This window comes from Coptis chinensis, chromosome 8, assembly GCF_015680905.1.
Source record: "Coptis chinensis isolate HL-2020 chromosome 8, ASM1568090v1, whole genome shotgun sequence".
Classification (NCBI taxonomy): domain Eukaryota; kingdom Viridiplantae; phylum Streptophyta; class Magnoliopsida; order Ranunculales; family Ranunculaceae; genus Coptis; species Coptis chinensis.
In genome coordinates this window covers 59,072,271-59,094,956 of record NC_141463.1, presented here as the reverse complement: position 1 = coordinate 59,094,956, position 22,686 = coordinate 59,072,271, and the positions used below count along the sequence as shown (strand labels likewise).

Here is a 22,686-nt window from a genome sequence, read left to right as displayed (position 1 = left end):
CAAAAAGAAGCTGGCAAAGGATTTTGGTGGTGAACTGAAGCAACAGGAATTACCCGAGAGCGTTACCTCTAGTAAAACAAAAGCAGACCTTATAATAGAGGCCCAAGCACTGTTGAAAGCTGCTGGAGATATCCAAGAGGCAGAACACTCTGGAAACGAAGAAGAACCAAAAGGAATCTAAGATCCACAAAAATCGGAAGGATTAACAAATGGGGGCAAAAGTATTACTGAAGTAGGAGATGATGGAGGGTGTATAGTCAGGCAAGTGATTAGCGAAGTCAGTGATGATATACCCAAAATAGTGAGGCCGAAAAAATTGGATCTGAATGATACGAACTCGAAAATTTTGGTGGAAGATGATACAGATCTGAAGAAGTCAGGAGAACAGCTGGAAGTACAGAATGAACAATATGTTGGGATGAACATGAATGGAACTGAAAAGAAAGCAATGGGGATAAATGGTAGCACAGTAAATCACAATGGAACATAGGCTGAGATGTTGGGAAGAAAGTCAGTAGGGAAGGAGACTCTTTCTTTTATCCCCCCAACTATGGCAGATGGGAAACCGATAATTCATGTTAAGAGCTCACATTTTGCAAGTTTGAATAAGAAGTTTGAAGACTTGGTGGTTGGGCATTTTGTGGGAAGGAGGTTAGGGTACACATTTGTGAAAGAGACTGTTTCAAGAACATGGAACATCAAGAACTTCACCATGAGCACTCATGGTGATAAAATGTTCACATTTAGGTTTGAGAAGGAAGAGGATAGACAAGCAGTCCTGGATATGGGATGATTTCACATAGCGAGCCAATTATTTGTGATTAGGCCGTGGAAGCTGTTTGTGGAGTATGAGCTAAAAACAATCCCAATTTGGGTAGTTATCAAGAGGCTACCTATGGAGATGTGGAACAAAGAGGGATTCAGTCAAGTTGCGAGCGCAATTGGGAATCCTATTTTCGTGGATAGGCTAACTAAGCAAAAAGCAAGAACTACATATGCCAGAGTGTGTGTGGAAATAGATACGAAATGCAAGTACCCAGAGGGAGTACCTATTGTGATTGATGACAGAAGAAGATTGGGAATAGAATTTGAGTATAACTGGAAGCCAGCTAGATGCTCACAGTGTGATGTCTTTGGACACAATGACTCTAGATGCCCAAAAAACTCTAAGATCGTGAAAGATCCTAGAAATGCAGTATGGTTAAGGACACAAGAGTGGAGATGAAATCAGCGGAAACAAGTGAGGAGGCTGATGTTCAAGAAGTCCAAGTTATTGACAAAGAAACAGAATGGGAATCACCAGGAAAAAAGCATCGAGCTCGAAAGCAATTGTGCAAAACAGATAAGCAAGGATATGAGAATGTAAATGTATACATATGAGGTAAACTAAAACAAAAGGGAAAAGAAAAAGTGGATTCTGGGATCAATGATACAGAAACACAGCAGAAAAAGGATACAGAAACACAGCAGAAAACTAATGAGAAAGGAGACGCACATACTCATAGCAATACAAAAGGAGAAACCATGGGAGGGAAGAAGAGCATTCCAATAAAGCCAGGAAGATTCTCAACTAGTGGAAATTCAAGCCACAGCAATAACAGCAAGGGGGTGACACAAAACAGATTTAGTCACCTGCGGGAAGGAAACTCTTTTAACCTTTAATGATGATAAATCTTGGATGCTGGAATATGAAGGGAATAAATAGAGGGTTTAAGCAAGTAGAAATTAGAAATCTAATAAAGAAGTATAAACTGGCAGTAATGGGGATAGTAGAAACGAAAGTTCAAGAGAAGAATTTGAATGGGGTAATGAATAAATGTTGTCCAGGGTGGCTCGTAGAGCACAATTATGCATCAAGCGAATTTGGGAAAGATATGGTCATCTTTGGGAACCGAGTGAGTGTAATATGATCATCAGAGAAAGAGAAATGCAACAGATAACAGCTGAGGCAACATTGAATAATGGAGATAAATTCCTAGTGACTATGGTATATGCAAGAAATCGATAAAATGCGGCAAAGAAGGGATTTGTGGGACAAGCTGGTGGAGATGGCATTCAGAGTTACGACCCCTTGGATTATTATGGGTGACTTTAACTCTATATTAAATTCACAGGAAAGAGTGGGAGGCACTCCAACTAGACCGCACCACTTTGCAGACTTACAGGATTGTGTCACAATGGCAGGATTAGTGGACATGAAGTATAAAGGTAGCTTTCTCACATGGAACAATAAACAGAAAACAAGGAGATGGAGAAAACTAGATAGAGTGATGGTTAATGCAGCATGGATGAATGAATATGCAGAGGTTGAAACAGAGTTTCTTACACCAGGCACTACTTCTGACCATTCACCAATGATCACATACATGATAAACCAGAAGACACAAAGCAAGAAGTCATTTCGATTCTTCAACTTCTGGGTAGAGGAGGAGGGTTTCATGGGTGTAGTACAAAAGGCATGGGATAGAGAAGTGGTAGGAAACCCAATGTACACATTCATGAAGAAATTAAAACACGAATTGATAGAGTGGAATAGAAATAATATTGGGAATGTTAGAACAAGGGCACAAGAGACTAAGGTCGAGATGGAGGAAATACAAGTTAAAATGCAGGCAGATCCGATGAGTACAAAACTGATGGCAGCTGAAAGGAAAATAGCAGGGGAATATGTTAAAGCAGCCAAGAGTGAGGAGGATGTCTACAAGCAGAAATCAAGGGATCAGGTTATATGTCTTGGGGATGACAACACTAAATACTTCTTCGATTCTGTAAAGGCGAGGAGAGCAAGAAATAAAATAACCTGCATACTTGATGAACATGGGCAGATTGTTGAGGATATGGATTGTATTGGGGAAGAATGTGTAAACTTCTACAAACAAATATATGCACCAGCGAATGTCGAGGAACTGGACTTCACACAGTTTGAGAACATTAGACCGAGACAGATTCTTAGTGATGAAACAAAGATGAGACTTGAAGCACAAGTGTCAAGAGATGAGATCATAGAAGCTTTGGCAGATGTAGATGTAGACAAGGCTCCAGGTAATGATGGCTTTTCATCTCTGTTCTTCAAAGCGACATGGAGAATAACTGGTAACGATTTTGTGAGGGCAGTGCAAAACTTCTTTAGATCTTCTAGAATGCTAAGAGAGGTTAATGCTACTTGCATCACTCTGGTGCCTAAGACGCCAACCCCACTGTCATTAGGAGATTACAGACCCATAGCCTGCTGTAACGTACTGTATAAATGCATTTCTAAGGTCATGACAAGGAGAATGCGAGGATTCATGAAGGAAGTGGTGGCTCAGAACCAATCAGCATTCATTCCGGGAAGAAGTATTCAAGACAACATCCTCTTGTCTCATGAACTGGTACACAATTATCATAGAAACACTAAACCACCAAGATGTGCTGCAAAGGTGGATCTTAAGAAAGCATATGACTCAGTTAGGTGGGAGGCAGTTGAATACTCACTGAGACGAATAGGTCTGCCAGAGAGGTTTCTGGGGTGGATATCAGAATGCATAAGGACACCAACATTTGCTATAATGGTGAATGGTACGCCATATGGATATTTCAGAAGCAAGAGAGGCATTAGACAAGGTGATCCCATTTCACCTTATCTATTCGTCCTGGTGATGGAGTTATTTTCAGATTTGATGATGCAGTCTGTAAGGGATGGTACATACACACTACACCATAAATGCAATGAACCTATCATTACTCACTTGTCATTTGCAGATGACCTTATGGCGTTCATGCATGGAGATGTAAAGACAGCACAAAGTCTCAAGGATAACCTGAGGAGCTTCAAGAACTGTTCTGGGCTGGAAGTGAATATACAGAAAAGCCAGATATTTTTTGCTGGAATGGATGATGAGTTAAGTACAAGAGTCAAGGATATTATTCAATTCTCAAGAGGGGAACTACCTGTCAAATATCTGGGGCTGCCATTGATCACTACAAGGCTATCATATGCAAACTGTTTGTCGTTGGTGGACAAGGTGGAGAAAAGAATTCAAAGTTGGAAAGGCAAAAGCTTATCATATGCAGGACGTCTACAACTCATCAAAGCTGTACTGAACAATATGAGTATATATTGGATTTCTTCATTCGTGCTCCCACAAAGTATTATTGAAGAGGTTCAAAGGATATTCAGAAACTTCCTATGGACAGGACCAGATTGTATGACATCACATGCTCTAATTGGGTGGAGGTATTTATGTTACCCTTATGAAGAAGGACTGGCTATAAGAGACGTGGAAACAATAAACAAGGCTGCGAATCTGAAACACATCTGGAACATTATTAGCAACAAGGAGACATTATGGGTTAGGTGGGTGAGAAAACACATTATCAAGAATAAGAACTTCTGGGAAATGAAAACTCCGAATGATTGTTCTTACAGCTGGAGGCAGATTATGAAGGGAAGAAAGGATGCAGAATATATAGCAAGATATCAAGTCGGAGATGGGAAAAGCATTAATCTGTGGATAGATCCATGGCATCTAGCAGGCGTACTGAAATCATACTACTCACAAGCCTTTGCTTATAACTCAGTCGCGAACAAGAATGCGAAGCTTGAAAAAATGATGGCAAATGGAGAATGGCAGATTTCGCAAACATTAAGAATGCACATGCCCGATATCATTCAGGAAATGGAGGACACGGTGAGTATACATGGAGGAGCAGATCAAGCCATCTGGTCGGTCACTGTAGATGGAAGCTTTAAACTAAAAGAAACTTATCATGGCATCAGGGAGAAAGAACTCAAGGTAACTTGGAGCCATCTGGTATGGTTTAAACATAAAATACCACGACACTCATTCATCACTTGATGTCCGAAAGATGGCTTAAAGACGCTGGTAAAGTTGAAAAATCAGAGAGTGGTGGACTCGACTACGTGTGTAATGTGCTGGCACGAGGAGGAAACCGAAAGACACATTTTCTTTGAATGTGTCTTTGCTCAATACACTTGGACAGAGGTGTTGAGAAGAGCTGGGTATACTAGAGAATGGTTGGGCAGTTGGGAAGAGGAACTGGACTGGATACTAGAAACTTGCAAAGGAACAGGATTGAAGCAAGACACTCTAAAAATGGTAACGAATGCTTTTATCTATGGAGTTTGGCAGGAACGAAATAAGAGGATTTTCGAGAATGAACACAAGCTGGCTCAGCAGGTGGTGAATAAGATTATCAATTATGCAAAGACTAAACTGAGCTCAGTTACAAAGAAGATGGAGATCAGACAGGAAAGAGAACGATATATGGGCTTGTGGAATATGTTTGTGGAACCAATTGTACCCAAGACTATTCACTGTAAGTGGGAAAAGGCTGGACCAAGTATTAGCATCCTAAATTCAGATGGTACACTACAGGGCACTAAAGGGGTTCAATGCAGTTGATAAGAACAAGTGAAAGTCAAGTAATAGTGGCAACAAAAAGGGAAAAGCACAACACGCAGCAGATTGCGCTTTATTGAGCTATAGGGGATATGGCAAGGAATGAAGTTAGCACAACAGAGAAGCATAACACATAATGGAAGCCTGGATCGATTCGGGCTAATGTGGTCTCTTTTGTAAAAAAGAAATCAAGATCCGTGGCAAGCAAGGAATATGATGAAAGATATATGTAATATGATAGCACATTTTGAATTTTTTAACATTAGGCATGTATATAGAGAATGTAATAGACTAGCAGATGCATTAGCTAGTAATGTGCCTAGTGTAGGATTTATAGAAGTCATCCCTAGCTCATTCTCAGAAGACATGAAAAAAATTATATTTGAGGATGCTAGTGGGAAAGACTATATCAGAATGTAATGAAGCTATTTCAAATTTATGAAAAGGGGTAGGGGACCTCTAAAACAACCTCGCTTGCTGATCAAAAAAAAAATCATGATAAAGAAGTTATAATGGGGATGTTGTTTTGGGAGAGTAGTAGTCGCCAAGTAATGCTAGTCCATGTCATCTCCATAGTTGGAACCGGGGGATTCGGCAAGACGACACTTGCGAAACTAATTCTCAAGGAAGAGAAAGTGATGACAGCCTTTGAGAAGACGATGTGGGTGTGTGTCTCTGAGCAGTTTGATCTTCCAAGGCTTGCCAAGGAGATTATTGAACAAGCTGGAAAAAGTATCCCAAACGTGGTTGGGTGGGATGCTCTTCACAAGCGTTTGTACGAGTCAATCAGAGGAAAGAGGTTTCTGTTAGTCCTGGACGATGTTTGGACGGAAGATCCCAATGAATGGAACCCTTTGAAGCTTGCTCTGGATGGTCGTGCTTCTGGTAGTAGAGTCTTGATCACAACACGTAATGAGAAAGTTGCACATATGATGGGGTCTACCCAAAACCATAAGTTGGGGGGATTGTCTAAGGATGATAGCTGGTTGTTGTTTAGACACATCACATTTCAGGGAAGAGAAGAAGATCTTAAGAAAATGGAAGATATTGGTAGACGAATTGCTGAGAAATGCAATGGGGTCCCTCTCTCTGTCAAGAGTTTAGCAAGCCTTATGCGCCTTAAAAAAACTAAAAAAGATTGGACCGATGTTTTAACAAGTGAAATCTGGAATATGAAAATTGTTGAAAAAGATGTTTTACCATCTCTCTTCTTGAGCTATTACCCTCTGCCCTCAAATTTGAAGCAATGTTTTATGTATTGTGTGATCTTGCGTAAAGATACAAAAATAGAGAAGGATGAGTTGGTGAAGTTATGGATGGCACAAGGTTTTCTTGGTTCAGAAGGAAGTAGAGATCTTGAAAAATTTGGAGAAGATAATTATGATGATCTAGCAATGTGGTCATTCTTTCAAGATTTTGATAGAGATTTGGATGGCAATATCACAAGTTGCAAGATGCATGATCTTGTTCATGATTTTGCACAATTTCTGTCAAAGAGTGAATGTTGCATTCTGGAGACAAACAATACAAAATTTGATGAAAGCAAAGTCCGTAATTTAGCAGCAATACAAGGTTTGGAGAATTCCTCAGTTTACTTGGCAAAGAAGTTGAGAATGTTTTTGACGCCTGATGGACTAACACATACGGCTCCGATTGAGTTATATTGTCAATTGACATGTCTAAGGATATTGGACTTAAGTTGGCGTGGAGGCATCGTGGAACTTCCAAATGAAGTTGGAAGATTACTGCATCTAAGATACCTTAATTTGTCGCATACAAAGTTGTCAGAGTTGCCCGAGACTGTATGCAATTTGTACAATTTACAAACCTTGTAACTCAACAATTGCTATGAACTCCATAAACTACCAGATGGCATTGGGAAGCTATCTAATTTGAGGCACCTTGAAATCTTTGCAACTTTTGCTCTGGATTACTTGCCACACGGGATAGGTAGACTGGGCTTCCTCCGAACATTAAGTAAGTTCATTGTGAATGGTGGATGCAAAATAGGTGAGCTAAAGCATCTCAATTTTCTGCGAGGAGATTTAGAAATTATCGGATTGGAACGGGTGCGGGACATGAATGAGGCGGCTGAAGTAGAGTTTGAGAAGAAGAAGGATCTCCATGGAATAACTCTAAGATTTCGAGACATGAATGATGCTGAAAAGATGGAAGGTGTTCTCAAAAACCTTCAACCGCATGAAAATCTGGAAGAAATGAGGATAATTGGGTATCCAGGCCTCCAGCTTCCCCAGTGGCTGACAAGCGCATCCAATCTAGTCTTTTTTTTTTCGATAACCATATTCCTTCCATATATTAACCATAAGGCCTTAAAGCCATAGCGGTACAAAGTTTGTCTCAGCCATACACCTTGGTAGATCCGACATAGGTAGTCGGGTGGATTGCCCATCGAGCTAACTGATGAGCATCCATATTTACAGTCCAACTCACCCAATTGAACATTACAGATTCTAGATTACTGAAAAGTTTTTTTACAGCAAAAAGAAGTGCACTTAGATGCCATTTGCACCCTCCTCCATTGAGGGACTGTATGATCTCTTCACAGTCCCCTTGGATCACATATTCATATTTCCCCAGAAAGCAAGCCAGTAGCCTAGCAACTTCACTCGCCACCATCTCTGCCTCTTCAGGGCCTTTTGCTTTGAACACTCGAACAGCTGCTCCCACCAAATCACCCTCATCAGTCTAAGCCATGCATCCAGCACTCGCACATCCAGTTTCCCTGTGGAAAGCAGCATCGAATCTTATCAGGATGCTACTTCTAGGAATTACAGGAAACAAGTTATCTAAACCATTAATATGATGAGGGTTAAGAGGAGGGTTAGGAGGAGCTTCTCTGAAGGCCTTGCAGCAGTTTTTTGTGACAGCAGCACTTTTCCTCAGGAGCCTTGCTCTGCTTGGGGTCTTATGCTCAAACTTCACTTCATTTCGAACTTCCCAGATGTGGTAAAGTAGAACACAACTATATACTCTTGCTTGAGTGATATGCTCCTCTCCACTAGAGCACCATGTCATGAATTTATCCAACCAAATTCTGATAGTATTACCACTATCTAGCTGTATACGGATCCCAAGTTGTGAACCAAACCAAGTACTTCTGATCCAGTCACATCCAAAGAAAAGATGTACATCTAATTCTATGGTGCTCCAGCAGAAAGGGCATGCAAACTCCCCATGCATATTTCTTTCCATGAGAAGATCCCCCATAGGTAAGACTCTTTTATAGACTTTCCAGATGAACAGTTGTATATGGGCTGGTAGCCTTGTTCTCCATATTCTAGAGATGGTTCTTTGGATGAAACTAGAGGACTGCCTTTCCCAGCTGTTTTGTGTTAAAAACTTATATGCAGTCCTCACAGTAAAAACCCCTTTACCATCCCCAGACCATATCATCTTATCTTTTTGAGCCCCCATAGGTCTCACCACTATCTCTTGGATTTGTTGGCTGATTAGGGGTGGGAATAGATGATTGAGCCTTACAGTATCCCACCCATTGCCACTGGGAAGGAACAAATCAGCTACATGAGCATTTTCAAGATCTGGGTGATCAACTCCCAATTCTTGGAGGGTGATAGGTCTACCCTCTCTGCAAAGCCAGGGATCATGAAGAATTGAAGTGGTTAGGCCATTCCCAATAGCCCAAATAAGACCCCCACTTATAAGGTTAAACACCTTATGAACTCCTTTCCAGAAGTAGGATGCTGTCCCAGGGGGTTTGAGCACATCCCCAATCCAGTTTTTACTGTAAATACTGGTAAAGACCTTAGTCCACAAGGACTCTAAGTCAGTAGCAGCCTTCCAAGGTAGCTTAGCAAGCATTGCTATGTTCATATCTCTAGCTTTGCGAAACCCTAAACCACCCACTTGTTTAGGTTTACACAGCTGCCCCCACCCAATCTTGTCACATGTGGAGACTGGAAGAAGGTAAGAAGACATGGCATACAAAGGGGTTGCCTGGGCAACAGCTTGTATAAGGGTTGCTCTCCCTGCCTGGGAAAGCACCTTAGCTTTCCAGCCCTTAATCTTGCCATGCACCTTATCCACAAGATAATCGAAATTTTCAGATTTTTTCCTAGACAGCATGATTGGGACCCCAACATACTTATCCTTAGTCTCAAACATCTTCATTCTCCATAACCTTTTTTGTTTAAACTTAACTCGAAATCTAACATTTCTGCTAAAGAAAATGCTTGATTTGTCATAGTTAATCAACTGCCCAAAGGCATCACAATAATCCTGTAAGATAGTCTTGAGGTGGTTGCTATCTTCAGGAGTAGCTTTAGAGAAAATAATCAAATCATCTGCATACAGAAGGTGAGTGATAGCTGGAGAGTTCCTTTTGATCTTAATCCCTTGGATCTCTCCTCTTTCCTCAGCTTGTGCAAGCATCCTTGATAATGCCTTAGAAACCAGAATAAACAGAAAAGGGGATAAAGGATCTCCCTGTCTAAGACCCCTTTCAGGGACAATTTTTTCAATGGGGGACCCATTCAAAAGAACCTTGAAGGAGACAGTTGTAAGGCATTGGAGTATCAAGTTCCTCCAAGGTTCACTAAACCCTAGTTTAGTAAAGATGTCATCAAGGAAGGACCATTCCACCCTATCATAGGCTTTTGCCATATCCATTTTGAGAGCCATCCAACCCTTTTTTTTTGTTTTCATATTATTCATGTGGTGGAAGGCCTCACAAGCCAGTCCAATGTTATCCCCTATACTCCTCCCCTTTATAAAGGCTCATTGGAAAGGGGAAACAATCTTGTTAATATGGCATTTCAGCCTATTAGCCAGAATTTTAGAGATGATCTTGTAACTAAAATTGCACAGGCTAATAGGCCTGAATTTGGACATGTGGTCAGGGTTAGACACTTTAGGGATCAAAGCTATAAAGGTTTCATTGAAACTAGGATTCAATTTACCATAAATAAAGAAATTTTGAACAAAAGCAATGATACAACCTCCTATAATATCCCAGCAGTCATGATAAAAAACACCTTGAAACCCATCAGGCCCAGGAGCCTTAAGCTTCCCAAACTTTCTCACCACTTGCCAAATGTCATCAGCAGATGGGATAGCAATGAGAATCTCATTCTCTCTATCAGTAATCACAGGATGAAAGAGATCCATAATCTTGGTGTTAGTCTCAGGGCAGTCAGAGGAAAAGATATTAACAAAATAATCATTGACAGCCTTTTCCACATCAAGTCTGCCAACTTGCCAGTTGCCCTCCTTGTCTTTGATGCTTTCAATTCTATTTTTTCTCCTTCTGTATATGGTAGAAAGATGAAAAAATCTAGTATTCTTTCCCCCCTTCCTTGATCCATTGATCAGTGGATTTTTGTTTCCAAAAAGATTCTTCCTTCTCATACCACTCAAATAAAGTGGCTTTTAAGGCCTTAGCTTTATAATGGTTCTCCACAGTGAAAGGCTTAGTTAACACATTTTCCAACTTTCTTTGAGTTTTTTTGATATTGTGGAAAATGTTTCCAAAGACATTCTTATTCCAGTAGGACAGATTGTCTTTGGTAGCATGCAATCTATTAATCACATTTTTATCTGGCAGCTCATGCATAACAGATTGCCATGCCTCTTTAATACAAGGTTTGCAAGAAATATCAGAAAGCCACATATTAAAGAATCTAAAGGGTTTAGCGCATTGGTCCTCATGCTTTGTGAGAGAAATATGCAAGGCCAAGTGGTCAGAAGAAGCATTTGCTACATTCCTCACACTTGCATGAGGGAAGCAAGTCAGCCATTGGGGGGTGGCCATAGCCCGATCCAATCTCTCCAGGACATGAGCACCTGGGGTTCGATTGTTATTCCAAGTGAATTTTGGTCCTTTGAACCCCAAGTCCACTAACCCCAAGTCATTGATAAGGCTATTAAATTCCATCATATACTTGGTAAACCTACTACGTCCCCCCACTTTTTCATTCAAGCACGAAATAGCATTAAAATCCCCAAAAAGGCACCAAGGACCAAGTACTAAAGGAGCAATGTCCCTCAGTTCTGTCCAGACCCTTCCTCTAAGACAAGGAACAGGGTCCCCATATACAAAGGAGAAAAAGAAAGAAATTTTATTATAGTAATTAGAAATTTTACCTGTTATTTGGTTCTTAGTAGCTCCAAGCACCTCCGTGTCCACTCCATCCTTCCACATGATGCCAAACCACCCCCTTAAGCCATCGGCGGGAACACAAAAGCAACTTCCCGCTTTTAACACCTTACTAACCATCTCTATCTTTTTTCTATCAACCTTTGTTTCAGATAAGCACACAATATCCACTCCCAACACCCCCATCTGGTCCTTTATATGTTGAATCGCCGTGGTGGAACCAAGACCCCGGCAATTCCAGGCGTAGATCGTCATTGAGGTGAAGGTGACTGTGTAGGGACAGTCACCGCGAACCCTGTTGAAGCTTTGGCATGGTGTGTATTTGGTATATTTGTGCTGGTAGATCCACTCGAGATGGGCATATCCATGGTTCTATTTTTTGACCTAGCATAGTGCTCCCAAATACTCTCATCACTGTCTTCTGGAGCTGGAGCTGTAGCAGAGCCTTGTCCTTGACAGCTGGTTTTCCTACCCATGTAGTTACGCCAAGCTGAGTCATCAATAGCCAGAGGTGGGGGCTGTGATACACTATCATCCGAATCATACTGCTCCCCCTCTTGTTGATATGGGATCATTCTTGTCTCCTGGTCCCCATTATTCTCATTTGATTCACTAGACAAAGAGATGATGTGCGCATTCCTTGGAATAAGACTTTTCCCTTTCCCTTGCCTTCGCAGTTCTTCAGCCACTATCTTAGCCTTCTTAGATCTGTTGATGGCGTTTCTCACCCCTCGACCCAGCATCTCCTCTTGCTTCTTTGTTTTCTCAGCCATGGTGCAGCCCAGAGGTGAGATTTTCCTTTTGTTGTTTGAATCTGGGCTGGAGAGGTTAAAGCCAGGATCTTGTGGGGAAGAGGTACCACTATGAGTAGGTCTGCCCTTACCTTTTCTAGTAGATCTCGGATTTGCATTACCACCATTTGCTTGTAGGCTTTACCATCTTTTCTTACCACACGGTGTCTTTGGAAAAAAGTATGGCGTGGTCAATGATGCATTCCCCCGGACCTTGGATACCATCTTTCAGATTAGCTAGGTATAGATCGGGTTGGTTTTCCAAAGAGTCCCTATAGAGAAGGTAAGGTGTCGGGGTGGGTGTGTTGTGTCTAGGGATTCCATCTGCTCCAAATTAAAATCTTGTGGATTTGGAGACTATGGGCTGATTCGGTTCTTGGTATCCATACTATGGGATCCAACTTGGATGCCATGGACTTGGGCAAAGAACCCACAAGGTCGGACCCAGAGCAAGAACCAGAACCCGACATAAAACCAGTACCTTCAGAGGATGGGTTAGGCCCGTGTTGCCTATTGGGCTGTGGCCCATTCGGTTCAAAACTACATATTCTGGAATCTACCTCCATGTGTACTTCTTTCTGCCCCTCTACGTTTCTAACCGTTGTGGAGCCAGATGGTCCCATTTTCTGATCCCCTCTGGCAGAGGCTTCAACGGCTATATTGTGATTTTGTCTTGATGATATGCTGGACATGCCTTCCCCTAAGACGCCACGTGTCCCCGATGATCGACCATGGCCAGGAGACCTCCCCAACCCAGGCGCTGGGATCTCGTTGAAACGAGGTTGTTGTGGTTGTCCTGAGATGGTTAATACCTGCTTTTCCTTGTGAGCTATCCCATTAAAAAACTTGTTTGCCTTCATCATGCTTGTGAAGTTTGGTTTTACATCCTTGCTCGATCCACCACATTTCACCAGCTCATACCGGTGTTGTGCTCTGATTCGGCAAGTATAGTGATCATGCCCGATAATCCCACAGAAGTAACAAAAAAGGTCCAGCTTCTCATATTTAAACTTAACATGAACGGAGGCTCCTATTTCAAGCATGACTGTTAAGTCCTTAGTGAGTCTTTCCTTGATATCCAACAAGACACGAACCCTTGCTACTGGTTGGTTGAATTCAATAGGACAGGATATATCCTCCTCCGTTACCTTCCCCAGTACCTCTCCGATGATGTTAACATTTGTCTTGTTGATGCACTCTCTTGGCAAACCCCATATCTGAACCCAGTAATTGATCAGATCAAATTTATATTCTTCTATATGTTGAGACCTAACCCAGTGCATTATGGACAGAATGTGCCCATGAATAAGCCAGGGGCCATTGGTGGTGACATGTCTTAGTTCATCCTCTTGCTCAAAGAGAATCTGGACATGTTCTTTGGTAACGAGCTCCAGCGTTATTTTCCCTCTTGTTTGCCACAGCCGGTGCAGTTCCTTTCCTAGATCATCTAGGTTAATTGGGCAGCCCCCAAATAACTTTCCTACAACCATGAGTTGTTCACTAACCTGTTCTTCTGGATTACGACACTCTAATCGCACTTGTTTTGTTGAAGTAAGAAGATTCCTCATTTTCATTTGAAGTAATTCCACTTTTTCTGCTATGGAGCTAGATGTTTCTCCTAACAGCAATGGTTGTTGCGTGGGAGTCATGTTCCTCAGCATACCAAATGAGAGAGAAAAACAAGAAAGAGAGATATAGGAGAGAGAGAGGGGAGTTGATGTTTAGAGGATTGAGGAGAGGTTTGATGAACGTTTTTTAGTAGGGGAAACAATGGCTGCTATCGCCCGCAGGAGAGGCTGGAGGCTGGAGGCTCCATCCAATCTAGTCACTTTGACGCTTTCCTCTTGCAAAAACCTGAGTGTATACTTGGAAGAGTGCGAGGAGATGGTTCCAAGTAATAACCAAGGAGAAGGAGATATCCAGTTGCCCCGTCTCCGTGAAGTTCTCATTCAATATTGCCCCAAGTTAAAAGAAGTACCGCACTACATTGTGTTTTCTCCCACGTTGAAAAAACTGGAAATGAACGACTGTCCAGAACTTGGAGGGTCCCAGCCTCGTCTTCCTCCACTCCTTGAGTATCTTGAATTATCCGGCGATGTAGGTGTCTTTTCAAAGTCACTTCCATTAGTTGGCCCAAATCTCAAATCTGTTAGGATCTTGTTTTCACCGCATTCGTCACTCCCCAAGGGCTTCAACCAACTCACATCAATTCAAAGCTTGGGACTTTACAGATGTGAAACCCTTGATTTCGAGCGCGAGGAATTGAAGCACCTCACCATGCTTCAGCATTTGCGGATCGACTATTGCCGTATTCTGAGAGTGCGCTTTGGAGAAGGAAAGGACTGGAGATCAACTCTTTCCCATGTCCCAAAGATCATCATTGATAACAATGATATTACAAGAAGCCGCAACTGACCTACTCTTCTCAAGGTATGATGAGCTAGCTACCCTTCTCTGCTTTTCATTTTATTTATTCTACTTGTAATTTTTTTTTTGGGTGATTTTAAGCAAAACCATTTATATGTAGTTTTATGCAATTTTTCATTTTGTTTTCTAATTTCTCACCTTGTTACATTTTGCTTGTAATTGTAATAAATTTATTTTGATATATCTGCTTTGTATCTTTTTTAAAGGTTAGTGAATTAGTGTTTAAGGAGAAGTACTTTGCCTTGTTTTAATTTTGGATTGTTCTAGCGTGAGCTTTTGTTTTAACAGAAACAAGAGACGACCCATTGCAGCAAATGATGATGTGACCACTTGGAGGTTGTCAAAGCTTGGGAAACTTTTTTTTTCAGCAACTATATTTCTATAACATTGGCAATATATATTATTTTGTGGACCTCGATATAGGTTCGTTTGGTGTAGAGCAATAGTTTGCTCTGTGACTGGATTATATTGGAAACAGTCCTTCAGGATTTAAGAATGTAACCGTTTCCTCATTTCAATCTCACCATATAACCCGTGGATGACTAATCCAATGAAAAAAAAAAATGTACTTTACATCCTGCTTTGTTAGTGGGAACATCTACCATGACAAGCTGCTGACCTACTCTTTCGCATTATAGGTTTGAGGAACTCAAAACAGAGCACGCATGCACCACAACACCAAACAGGTAGTCCTTTTTAAAAACTCTAGTTTTTCCTTTTTTCATATGTACTTCCATGCACACCTCTTTGTCAACACGGATTCATTCTTGTTCTGCAAAAAAAAAACATTTGAGTTATGGACTTTAAAATTTTATTTCATTTAATTTAAGGATTTAGCTTGGTGATCCTATACATACAAGTAATTTTATACTTTTTCGAGTCTATGATATCCAACTATGCTATTTATCTCTCTTTGCTAGTTTTACCGAATTTGAAATGTACGTAGATATTTGAAAACAACTACACTTAAATATGGCATTATGTTCGAGTTGAAGTTTAACATCAATTTTTCTTGGGTTTTGTTTTTGTTCATGGGAAGTGTGAAACCATATGATAAAACTAAAAAACTATATCTACATCTTATAAGGTCTCTAAAACTACTTCTGCGATCTCACCCAGAACAGTTATTTCTTCACAGAATACCGTAGCTCAATGTACAGATGGAGTTTTAAACATCATTGACCCTTTTTTTGTCTGTCTAGATTGTAGATAGGCAAGCATATTCGATACAGAGATATGCATCCTCTAAAGTTGTCGCAGTGCAAGTTCTTCTTCCAAAAACTTTTCTGCACCTATGACTTTTCCTCTCATATGACTAAATGCCAAAGTATAGTTTACTGCTCTTAAGAAAAGGTAGATGTTATTCATTTTGATGAGGTCACAGTCATCAAGTTTAACTGAATTTTTTTCTTATATATGCGAGACAGAAAATTTAGATGTAACGTTGAGCATATTGGCATGGAGATCATATCCTTTACAAAATATGGATATCAGCTGGTCTTTGCATATTTTCAAATGTATGGAGGCGATCTGTGTGCATTACAATCTTCTCTAGAGTGGCTATGCACATGAGCAATGTCTAAAGAGCTTTTTCTGGATGTTGATTCTTGATTTGTCCTTTTTTTTTCAGACAAATGGTGATATGTTTTGCAATGGAGAATGAACAGATGAGTACCACTGGGATCTTGACATTATGTGCTATTAGTTGAACTACAAAATGGCCCCATTTGAGGCCAAGGAATCTTCGACAGAAAAAGTTACGCAGAAGTTCAGAAGAATCTTGTGTACGATTCCTGTTACGTGTTCTAGGAAGTATGAGCAAAAGGACACTTGGTCTATGAGCTGGCACTCAGATAGCAATAGCTGATTCCATGTATGTGTACACTAGCCTTAAGGACTCAATTGTATACTTATCATTTCGAATCCATAATATAAAATCATTCTATTATTTTGTTCTCCTAGAAGTGTTGACTCATGGAAATTTTTTGTCATGTTTGATGTGTTTAGATCCCATTTCATATTTGGCACTGTCAGTTGTAGCGTGTTAAAGTGTTATTTCAACTCCATTTTGGTTAAGGTCTTATACAATATTCTTAGACTCTTAGTACTTAAAATCAAAGAAACTAACTGGAAAGATTTATGTTCAAATGCTTTTTTTTTTTTATATAAGAGGGGCATTTCTAAAAGTAGTTGTGTTAGAACAAGGCTTTTACTAGCGAATAGGTATTGATTGAAAGGTAGCTGTGTACTTGGATCCTTGGTGACTTATCAATGACAAGCCGGTTTTGTTGGAAGATTGGATTGACGTTGAAGATTGCGACTGTGGTTGGATGGTGTACTCTCTGTTATTAGAGGGTGCTTGAGTGTGGGATAGAGGCAAACTTCTGAACCTTTCCTAGTTCTTCCTGTGGAGACTATTATGGCTATTAATGTGAGACCAGGCTATATGGAGGACAGGTTATCCTGGCTGGGTAAAAGGCGGGCAATTTTCTGTCAAATCTGCTTATCAGCTAGTGGCAAAGAACAGTTGGGCTTTGCAACTTCTTCCATCAACCCTAACACTCTAAAACAGATACGGAAGCTTGTACTCATAGCTCAATGTCAGACTTTTCTTTGGAAACTATACATGGCCACATGGATGGTTTAGCATTTAGCAACTGGGGATATGCTCAGGACCAAACAGTTTAAAAGCGATGTCTTGTGTTTACTGTTTTCATCATAGTGAAACTCCTGAACATATTTTTTCCCATTTTGCTTGGGCTCGATTGTCATGGTTTGCTAAGCTATGGAAATTCGAATGGATAACGCTGGTCGGGATCTTCTAAAATGGGTAGATGAATATCTAGTGTCAAGCAGTTCAGAGGATCAAATTCCAAGGTACAATAGCCGAAATGCGGTGTTGCTGCTGATGTTAGGAATTTGGACACAACAAAATCAGGCCAAGTTTGTTAAAGGCGCTGATACTAGGGAAGTTTTGCTCAGGCAAATTACACATTTAGCTAATCAACTAACTGCGGCATATCTCGAGAATGATGAAAATCCTTTGATGCAGGACAACAATTCTGCTACTCATCATTCTACAACTCCTCATGCTAAGGTTCTCTTTGATGCTGGATATGGTAGAGTGACACGCAACGCTTCAGCAGCAGAACTGCGTATTTGGACAAATGGTGATGTTATCCGTAGCTGTTTATATAAAATTTTGATCCCCCAGGAGGCAGAACTGATAGGTGCCGAGGTGACAATGGTGCTTCGCTACAAAACTTCAACTCCAATCAGTTCATATTTTAGGAGATAACAAGTCAGTCACTAATGATGCAGAATTTACAGCAAGGGCAGACACTTCAAATGTGTAATCATAATTATAAGCAGAATATTCAACTGAGTCTTAATCAAGTATATTCATGGAGCATGCGATCTCTTTCTTTCTCGGAAAACAAATAATTGTTGCGTCCACATACTTCCTTTATCTGAACCATCAAACTACAATGCATGAAACCATTTGGCACACAAGAACTTGAACACACTGCTTATGCCTGTCAAGCCAGATCCAGAATTCAACCCAGTCTGTCCTCAACAAGGCTCACCAGTAGACTTTGAAAAGAAGAACAGAGTTGATTTGGTACACCACCAACTCCACCATCAATAAATACACCTGCGGATATGAAAATGAAGCTAATTATTGACTTGAAACAGCCATTCCAATGATTCACAAAACAATGATTAACATGAAAACTTGAAATATTGTTAAATAACTAATAGCATTTCACTCCTTGCATTGTATGTGGAACTTTTCTAGGTCTCCACATCAAGAACTCCTAGTCCTCCCTATGTTCTTGATCGGAAAATGGATTCCAAGCTACAGAGCACCTTTTCATCTCCATAGCTAAACCTGCTTCGCCGCTTCGGAATCTGCTGCAGACGTTATTAATTTCTCTGACAACAGCTTAACGCATGATTACTAAACCCTGTTTAATAAATGCCTTAGCTGGTTAGAACTGAATCTATAAGCTGCACTCCCGCAGCATAAAAGACATCAAGATGCCCACGGGGAGAGCTTAGAAGCAAGTTTGTCCCAGAGAGGCTGAAGATGTGTAGCAATGAGTTCAGAAGCAATAAGGTAGCCCCAAATAGGTATTACACTATTATGAGGTCCAATGAAACTGCTTACGCAGCATTTCAACGGAGGCATGCAAGACCAAGTGGAGCAAACCGATATGGCATAGCATCACACCAAGACACCATAACCTGGCAAGCGGCCAAAGCTAACCTAATCAAGCATGATAGAATTGTCAAAAGCGGCTCTTTACCTCAAACAAATTGTGTACTATGCACTCATCACAAACGATTAGGCAGCAATAATAGCATGTAGCCGGTAGCAGCAGCTTCTAATTCAACTGCTAGTCTTGGCCCTTGGGCAGTAGAATGATTTGTTAAACCTTAAAGGACCTTGCTTACTAAGACTTTCAACAACTCAATGTAAGGGGAATTTACCTACTCAACCAACAAGGAGACGCGCAAATAGCAATTCTAGGCCAACTATAATAACTGATATGAGGCTTTTCCACATGGCTAATTCAACTAGGAAAATTAGGAATAAGGTTGACATTATGTGTAGTCTTTTAGCAAAGGACAAAACAGGATTTAGAAGAGAATCTCCCATTCTGGTCAAAGAGACTAGACTCGACACTCTCTGCTCAGTCTCACAGCAGGTATAGGCGTATAGCATCCAACCCCCCCCCAAGAGGATATGACAAATTGAATTGCTAAATCCCAAGCAATATGCACATTATCTAACGGCAAGAAATAAAAAAAAACATGGCAATTCTTAGTAGCGGGAACTGAAATAGTCTAGAAAATAGTACGAACAAAGGTCCCTGCTCCAACCATTTCTCCTCCCAAAACCTTATCCTAGCCTTCGCACTCCGATTGGAATTCCCCAAACCTATACTACCACTCTGCTACCTAACCTGGATGTTGGTTATCATTCAAGTTCAAAAATACTAGAAGAAGGGAGCAATTGCACAACATATGAACCGAGGAGCGGAGTGCACAAAGACATTATTTAGGCTACTTAGGGCATGTTTAATGGTGAGACCTCAAAAACACCAAATTTTTGGACCAAACCAAATACCAAACCAAACAAACACCAAACATCTTCAGCTCGGGCATCAAAGATTCGACACCAAACTACGGTGCTTTGGATAAATCGCGCCAGAAAGCCCAAAGCCCATGCAGTGTTTGTAACACTGCACGGCTTTTGAAACACTTAGTTGTATAGTTTAGCTCAAACCCACATTATTTTGAAGCTGACACTGCTTTCTGAAAACCACGCCAAAGAAGCCCACGCAGTGTTTGAAAAACCACGCGGTTTATTGAACACCGCGTCGTACGTTTGATGCAACATCAAACCAAAGACCAATTGGAAGCCGATTTGGTGTTTGGTTTGGTGTTTTTTTTATGTTTTTTTTATTTGGTCTCACCACTAAAGATGGTTTTTACCAAATTTTCAAGAATTTGGTGTGAAAATCTGGTGTTTGGTCTTCAATTAGTGTCACCATTAAAGATGTTCTTAGAGGAGCCGGCACTTGGTGGCTGCCACCTGAGACAATGTTACCACATTCCAGGCATTTGACATCATCATCAATCACATCACGGGGCGCAAGCATGGCGACAACTTGGGTATCAAAAACTTGCTCTAGGCTCTTGTATTCTGTTTTGTATCCTGTGCCAAGAAACTTGCCTTGACGTTGGTTAAAGAGAGTCTATACCATAAATAAACTTCTTTTCATATATCAAAAAGTAAGAAGTAAGAAGGAAATATTAGCACTTCTCTTTAAACTAAGGGGTCGTTTTTTTTTTGAGTCTCTGAATTATGAATGTTGAATGCTGGATGACCCACCTTCTGAATGCTGAATTCTGAATGCCGAACTCAGAAAAACATGTTTGTTTTCTGTCAGAATGATCTGACTCTGAATGCTAAATATAAATCATTTAGACATTTTTACCCTTACAATCTATTTTGAACACTAACTTGATTACTTGTAAAACAAAAAATTTAAAAATGGATTTGACAGAGTTTCATTTGTTTATTCAACATTTTGAAGCTTAAAAAACTCATATAGTAATATGAGATAAAAAAAAAATATTAAAAATATAAACATAAATAATAGTTCAATAATCACAAGGTCATCTATAAAATCTGAATACCAAGTTAAATGACATTACAAGTAACTCCATAGTGCGGCTCTTGTAAACTTGATCATATATGTTCACTAAATAATTGTTCCGCAATTTGATCACGCAAATTGATCATGTACTCATGTGCCTCGGGTCCAAATGTGTGATTTATACTTGGTGGTGCTTCTGGTCTGTCAGAGTTAATTGAAGACCTCATTGGAATAGTCACATTTTCTTTTTCATATCGCTTGAACAATCGATCATCATCATCAATAGCCAAGTAACGGAGAAAATTATGTATCGCCATGCATGCTACAACAATTTGAACTTGTGTACGAAAACTATATGGAGTCATCTTCTTCAATATCTTGAATCTTGCTTTTAAGACACCAAATGTTCTCTCAATTACATTTTTTAGCGAAGAATGTGCCTGATTAAACTTCTCCTCTTTGTTTTTAGAACGACCACCGCGATTAAAATCTGCCAACCAATACCTAACATTCCTATAAGGACACATAAAGCCCCTAGTATGTGTGTATGCAGCATCACACAAGTAATACATACCTACAATAATTAGACACATAAATATGTAAACCAAAAATATATATTTGATCAGTGAGATTGTTTTGATACGCACCTTCAGGAGGCAATGGAAATCCATTTTTTTCAGGCCACCTTAATGTCTCATTTAATACACGAGCATCATGTGCAATCCCTTCCCATCCAGCCATCACATAAGTAAATTTCATATCAAAATCACACACACCAAGAACATTTTGGAAACAATCCTTACCTCCTCTTCCTCAAAAGGGAATTTGCTTATCAAGTAATATGTGTGCATCTACTAGTGTACCATCCAAAACTCCAATTGCTCCTTTAAATAGTCCTCTCTTAAGACGGCGTTGGTAATGAGATCCACCTTTATGAATAACCCCGTCAAACCGCGGATCAATTATCATCTCCCTTGAGAAATGGAGCATTGCCACTAGCACCTCATGAAAACACTTACTAATGGTTTGTGTTGAATGTTGAAATCGATCCACTATTGATCGATTTCGCTTATTGTGACCAATAGTCATTAAAAACATAGTCATTTTTTCTTCTACATCAATATGTTTACTATCATGAAGCCACTCCCTTTGCCAAAAGTGATCACATAGCATAATGAAGGCAGGCTTCTTCAACCTTAGCATGTTAAACATATGTGTGGAAGTTCCATGTAGAAGCTCTTGTACGTACATTTCCCAGTAAGCGCGGATATGCATATCTTCTGCCTTATACGCTTACGCTTTGTCAAAAGCCATGTGAATATTATGATTAAATACACTAATAATCATTGTCGTGGTGTCATTTTCCCTTAATTAAAATAATCTCAATTAGTAGAGTATACCATAATTAACATGGACATTTAAATTGGACCAGCCTTTTTTCTACCATGAAATACCCTTAATAAAATATTAAAATCAATTATTCAATGCTTTTAAGAAGGACTATTTAGTAATTTCAAATTTTACTACCATCTATACTCTTAAAATTATATAGTAACTTAAGGATGTATGTGTAAATTCATGTAGAAAATCAACTATACGCCCCTATTCAATTGTTCGTCACTTATCTTCATTAATTGCCAAATAATTACCTTTTATACCTAAATTAAATTCAAAGAAACCAACAGTCTCTTTTCTTCTTCTCTCTCCCAACAACCCACAAAAAATCCAATTCTTCAAAACTTTCTCTCTTCAGCTTCTCACGG

At 40.1% G+C, this 22,686-nt stretch overlaps 3 protein-coding genes and 2 long non-coding RNA genes across 5 annotated transcripts; 3 read left to right on the top strand and 2 right to left on the bottom strand.

Annotated features, from left to right (window-relative positions):
• Positions 1–1,197: 1,197 nt before the first annotated feature.
• On the top strand, positions 1,198–5,405 carry LOC147482190 (uncharacterized). Its single transcript, XM_086579232.1, has 4 exons — positions 1,198–1,362; positions 1,695–1,895; positions 2,115–4,775; positions 5,133–5,405. Exons 1-4 carry the CDS (start codon positions 1,198–1,200, stop codon positions 5,403–5,405), a joined length of 3,300 nt encoding a protein of 1,099 aa, XP_086435358.1.
• A 509-nt stretch (positions 5,406–5,914) lies between these two features.
• Positions 5,915–7,237, top strand: LOC147482189 (putative disease resistance protein RGA3). Its single transcript, XM_086579231.1, has one exon. It carries the CDS (start codon positions 5,915–5,917, stop codon positions 7,235–7,237), a length of 1,323 nt encoding a protein of 440 aa, XP_086435357.1.
• Positions 7,238–16,114: 8,877 nt separating this feature from the next.
• LOC147482188 (uncharacterized) lies at positions 16,115–16,717 on the top strand. Its single transcript, XR_015206134.1, has 2 exons — positions 16,115–16,270; positions 16,384–16,717. It is a non-coding gene; the product is annotated as an uncharacterized LOC147482188 (long non-coding RNA).
• Positions 16,718–16,857: 140 nt separating this feature from the next.
• On the bottom strand, positions 16,858–20,473 carry LOC147482187 (uncharacterized). Its single transcript, XR_015206135.1, has 2 exons — positions 19,064–20,473; positions 16,858–18,408 (listed from the first exon to the last, which is right to left on the bottom strand). It is a non-coding gene; the product is annotated as an uncharacterized LOC147482187 (long non-coding RNA).
• Positions 20,474–21,015: 542 nt separating this feature from the next.
• LOC147482186 (uncharacterized) lies at positions 21,016–21,664 on the bottom strand. The gene is made up of 2 exons (XM_086579230.1): positions 21,571–21,664; positions 21,016–21,497 (listed from the first exon to the last, which is right to left on the bottom strand). Exons 1-2 carry the CDS (start codon positions 21,662–21,664, stop codon positions 21,016–21,018), a joined length of 576 nt encoding a protein of 191 aa, XP_086435356.1.
• Positions 21,665–22,686: the final 1,022 nt, after the last annotated feature.

Bases quoted from the DNA above. Each gene is read 5' to 3' on its own strand.
- LOC147482190 (XM_086579232.1), top strand. From the start codon at position 1,198: ATGGTTAAGGACACAAGAGTGGAGATGAAATCAGCGGAAACAAGTGAG. The intron at 1,363-1,694 runs GTAAATGTATAC...TGGAATATGAAG, and splicing joins ATAAGCAAGGATATGAGAAT to GGAATAAATAGAGGGTTTAA. The intron at 1,896-2,114 runs GTGAGTGTAATA...TTAAATTCACAG, and splicing joins TGGTCATCTTTGGGAACCGA to GAAAGAGTGGGAGGCACTCC.
- LOC147482189 (XM_086579231.1), top strand. From the start codon at position 5,915: ATGGGGATGTTGTTTTGGGAGAGTAGTAGTCGCCAAGTAATGCTAGTC.
- LOC147482186 (XM_086579230.1), bottom strand. From the start codon at position 21,664: ATGGCTGGATGGGAAGGGATTGCACATGATGCTCGTGTATTAAATGAG. The intron at 21,498-21,570 runs GTGCGTATCAAA...TAATTATTGTAG, and splicing joins ATTTCCATTGCCTCCTGAAG to GTATGTATTACTTGTGTGAT.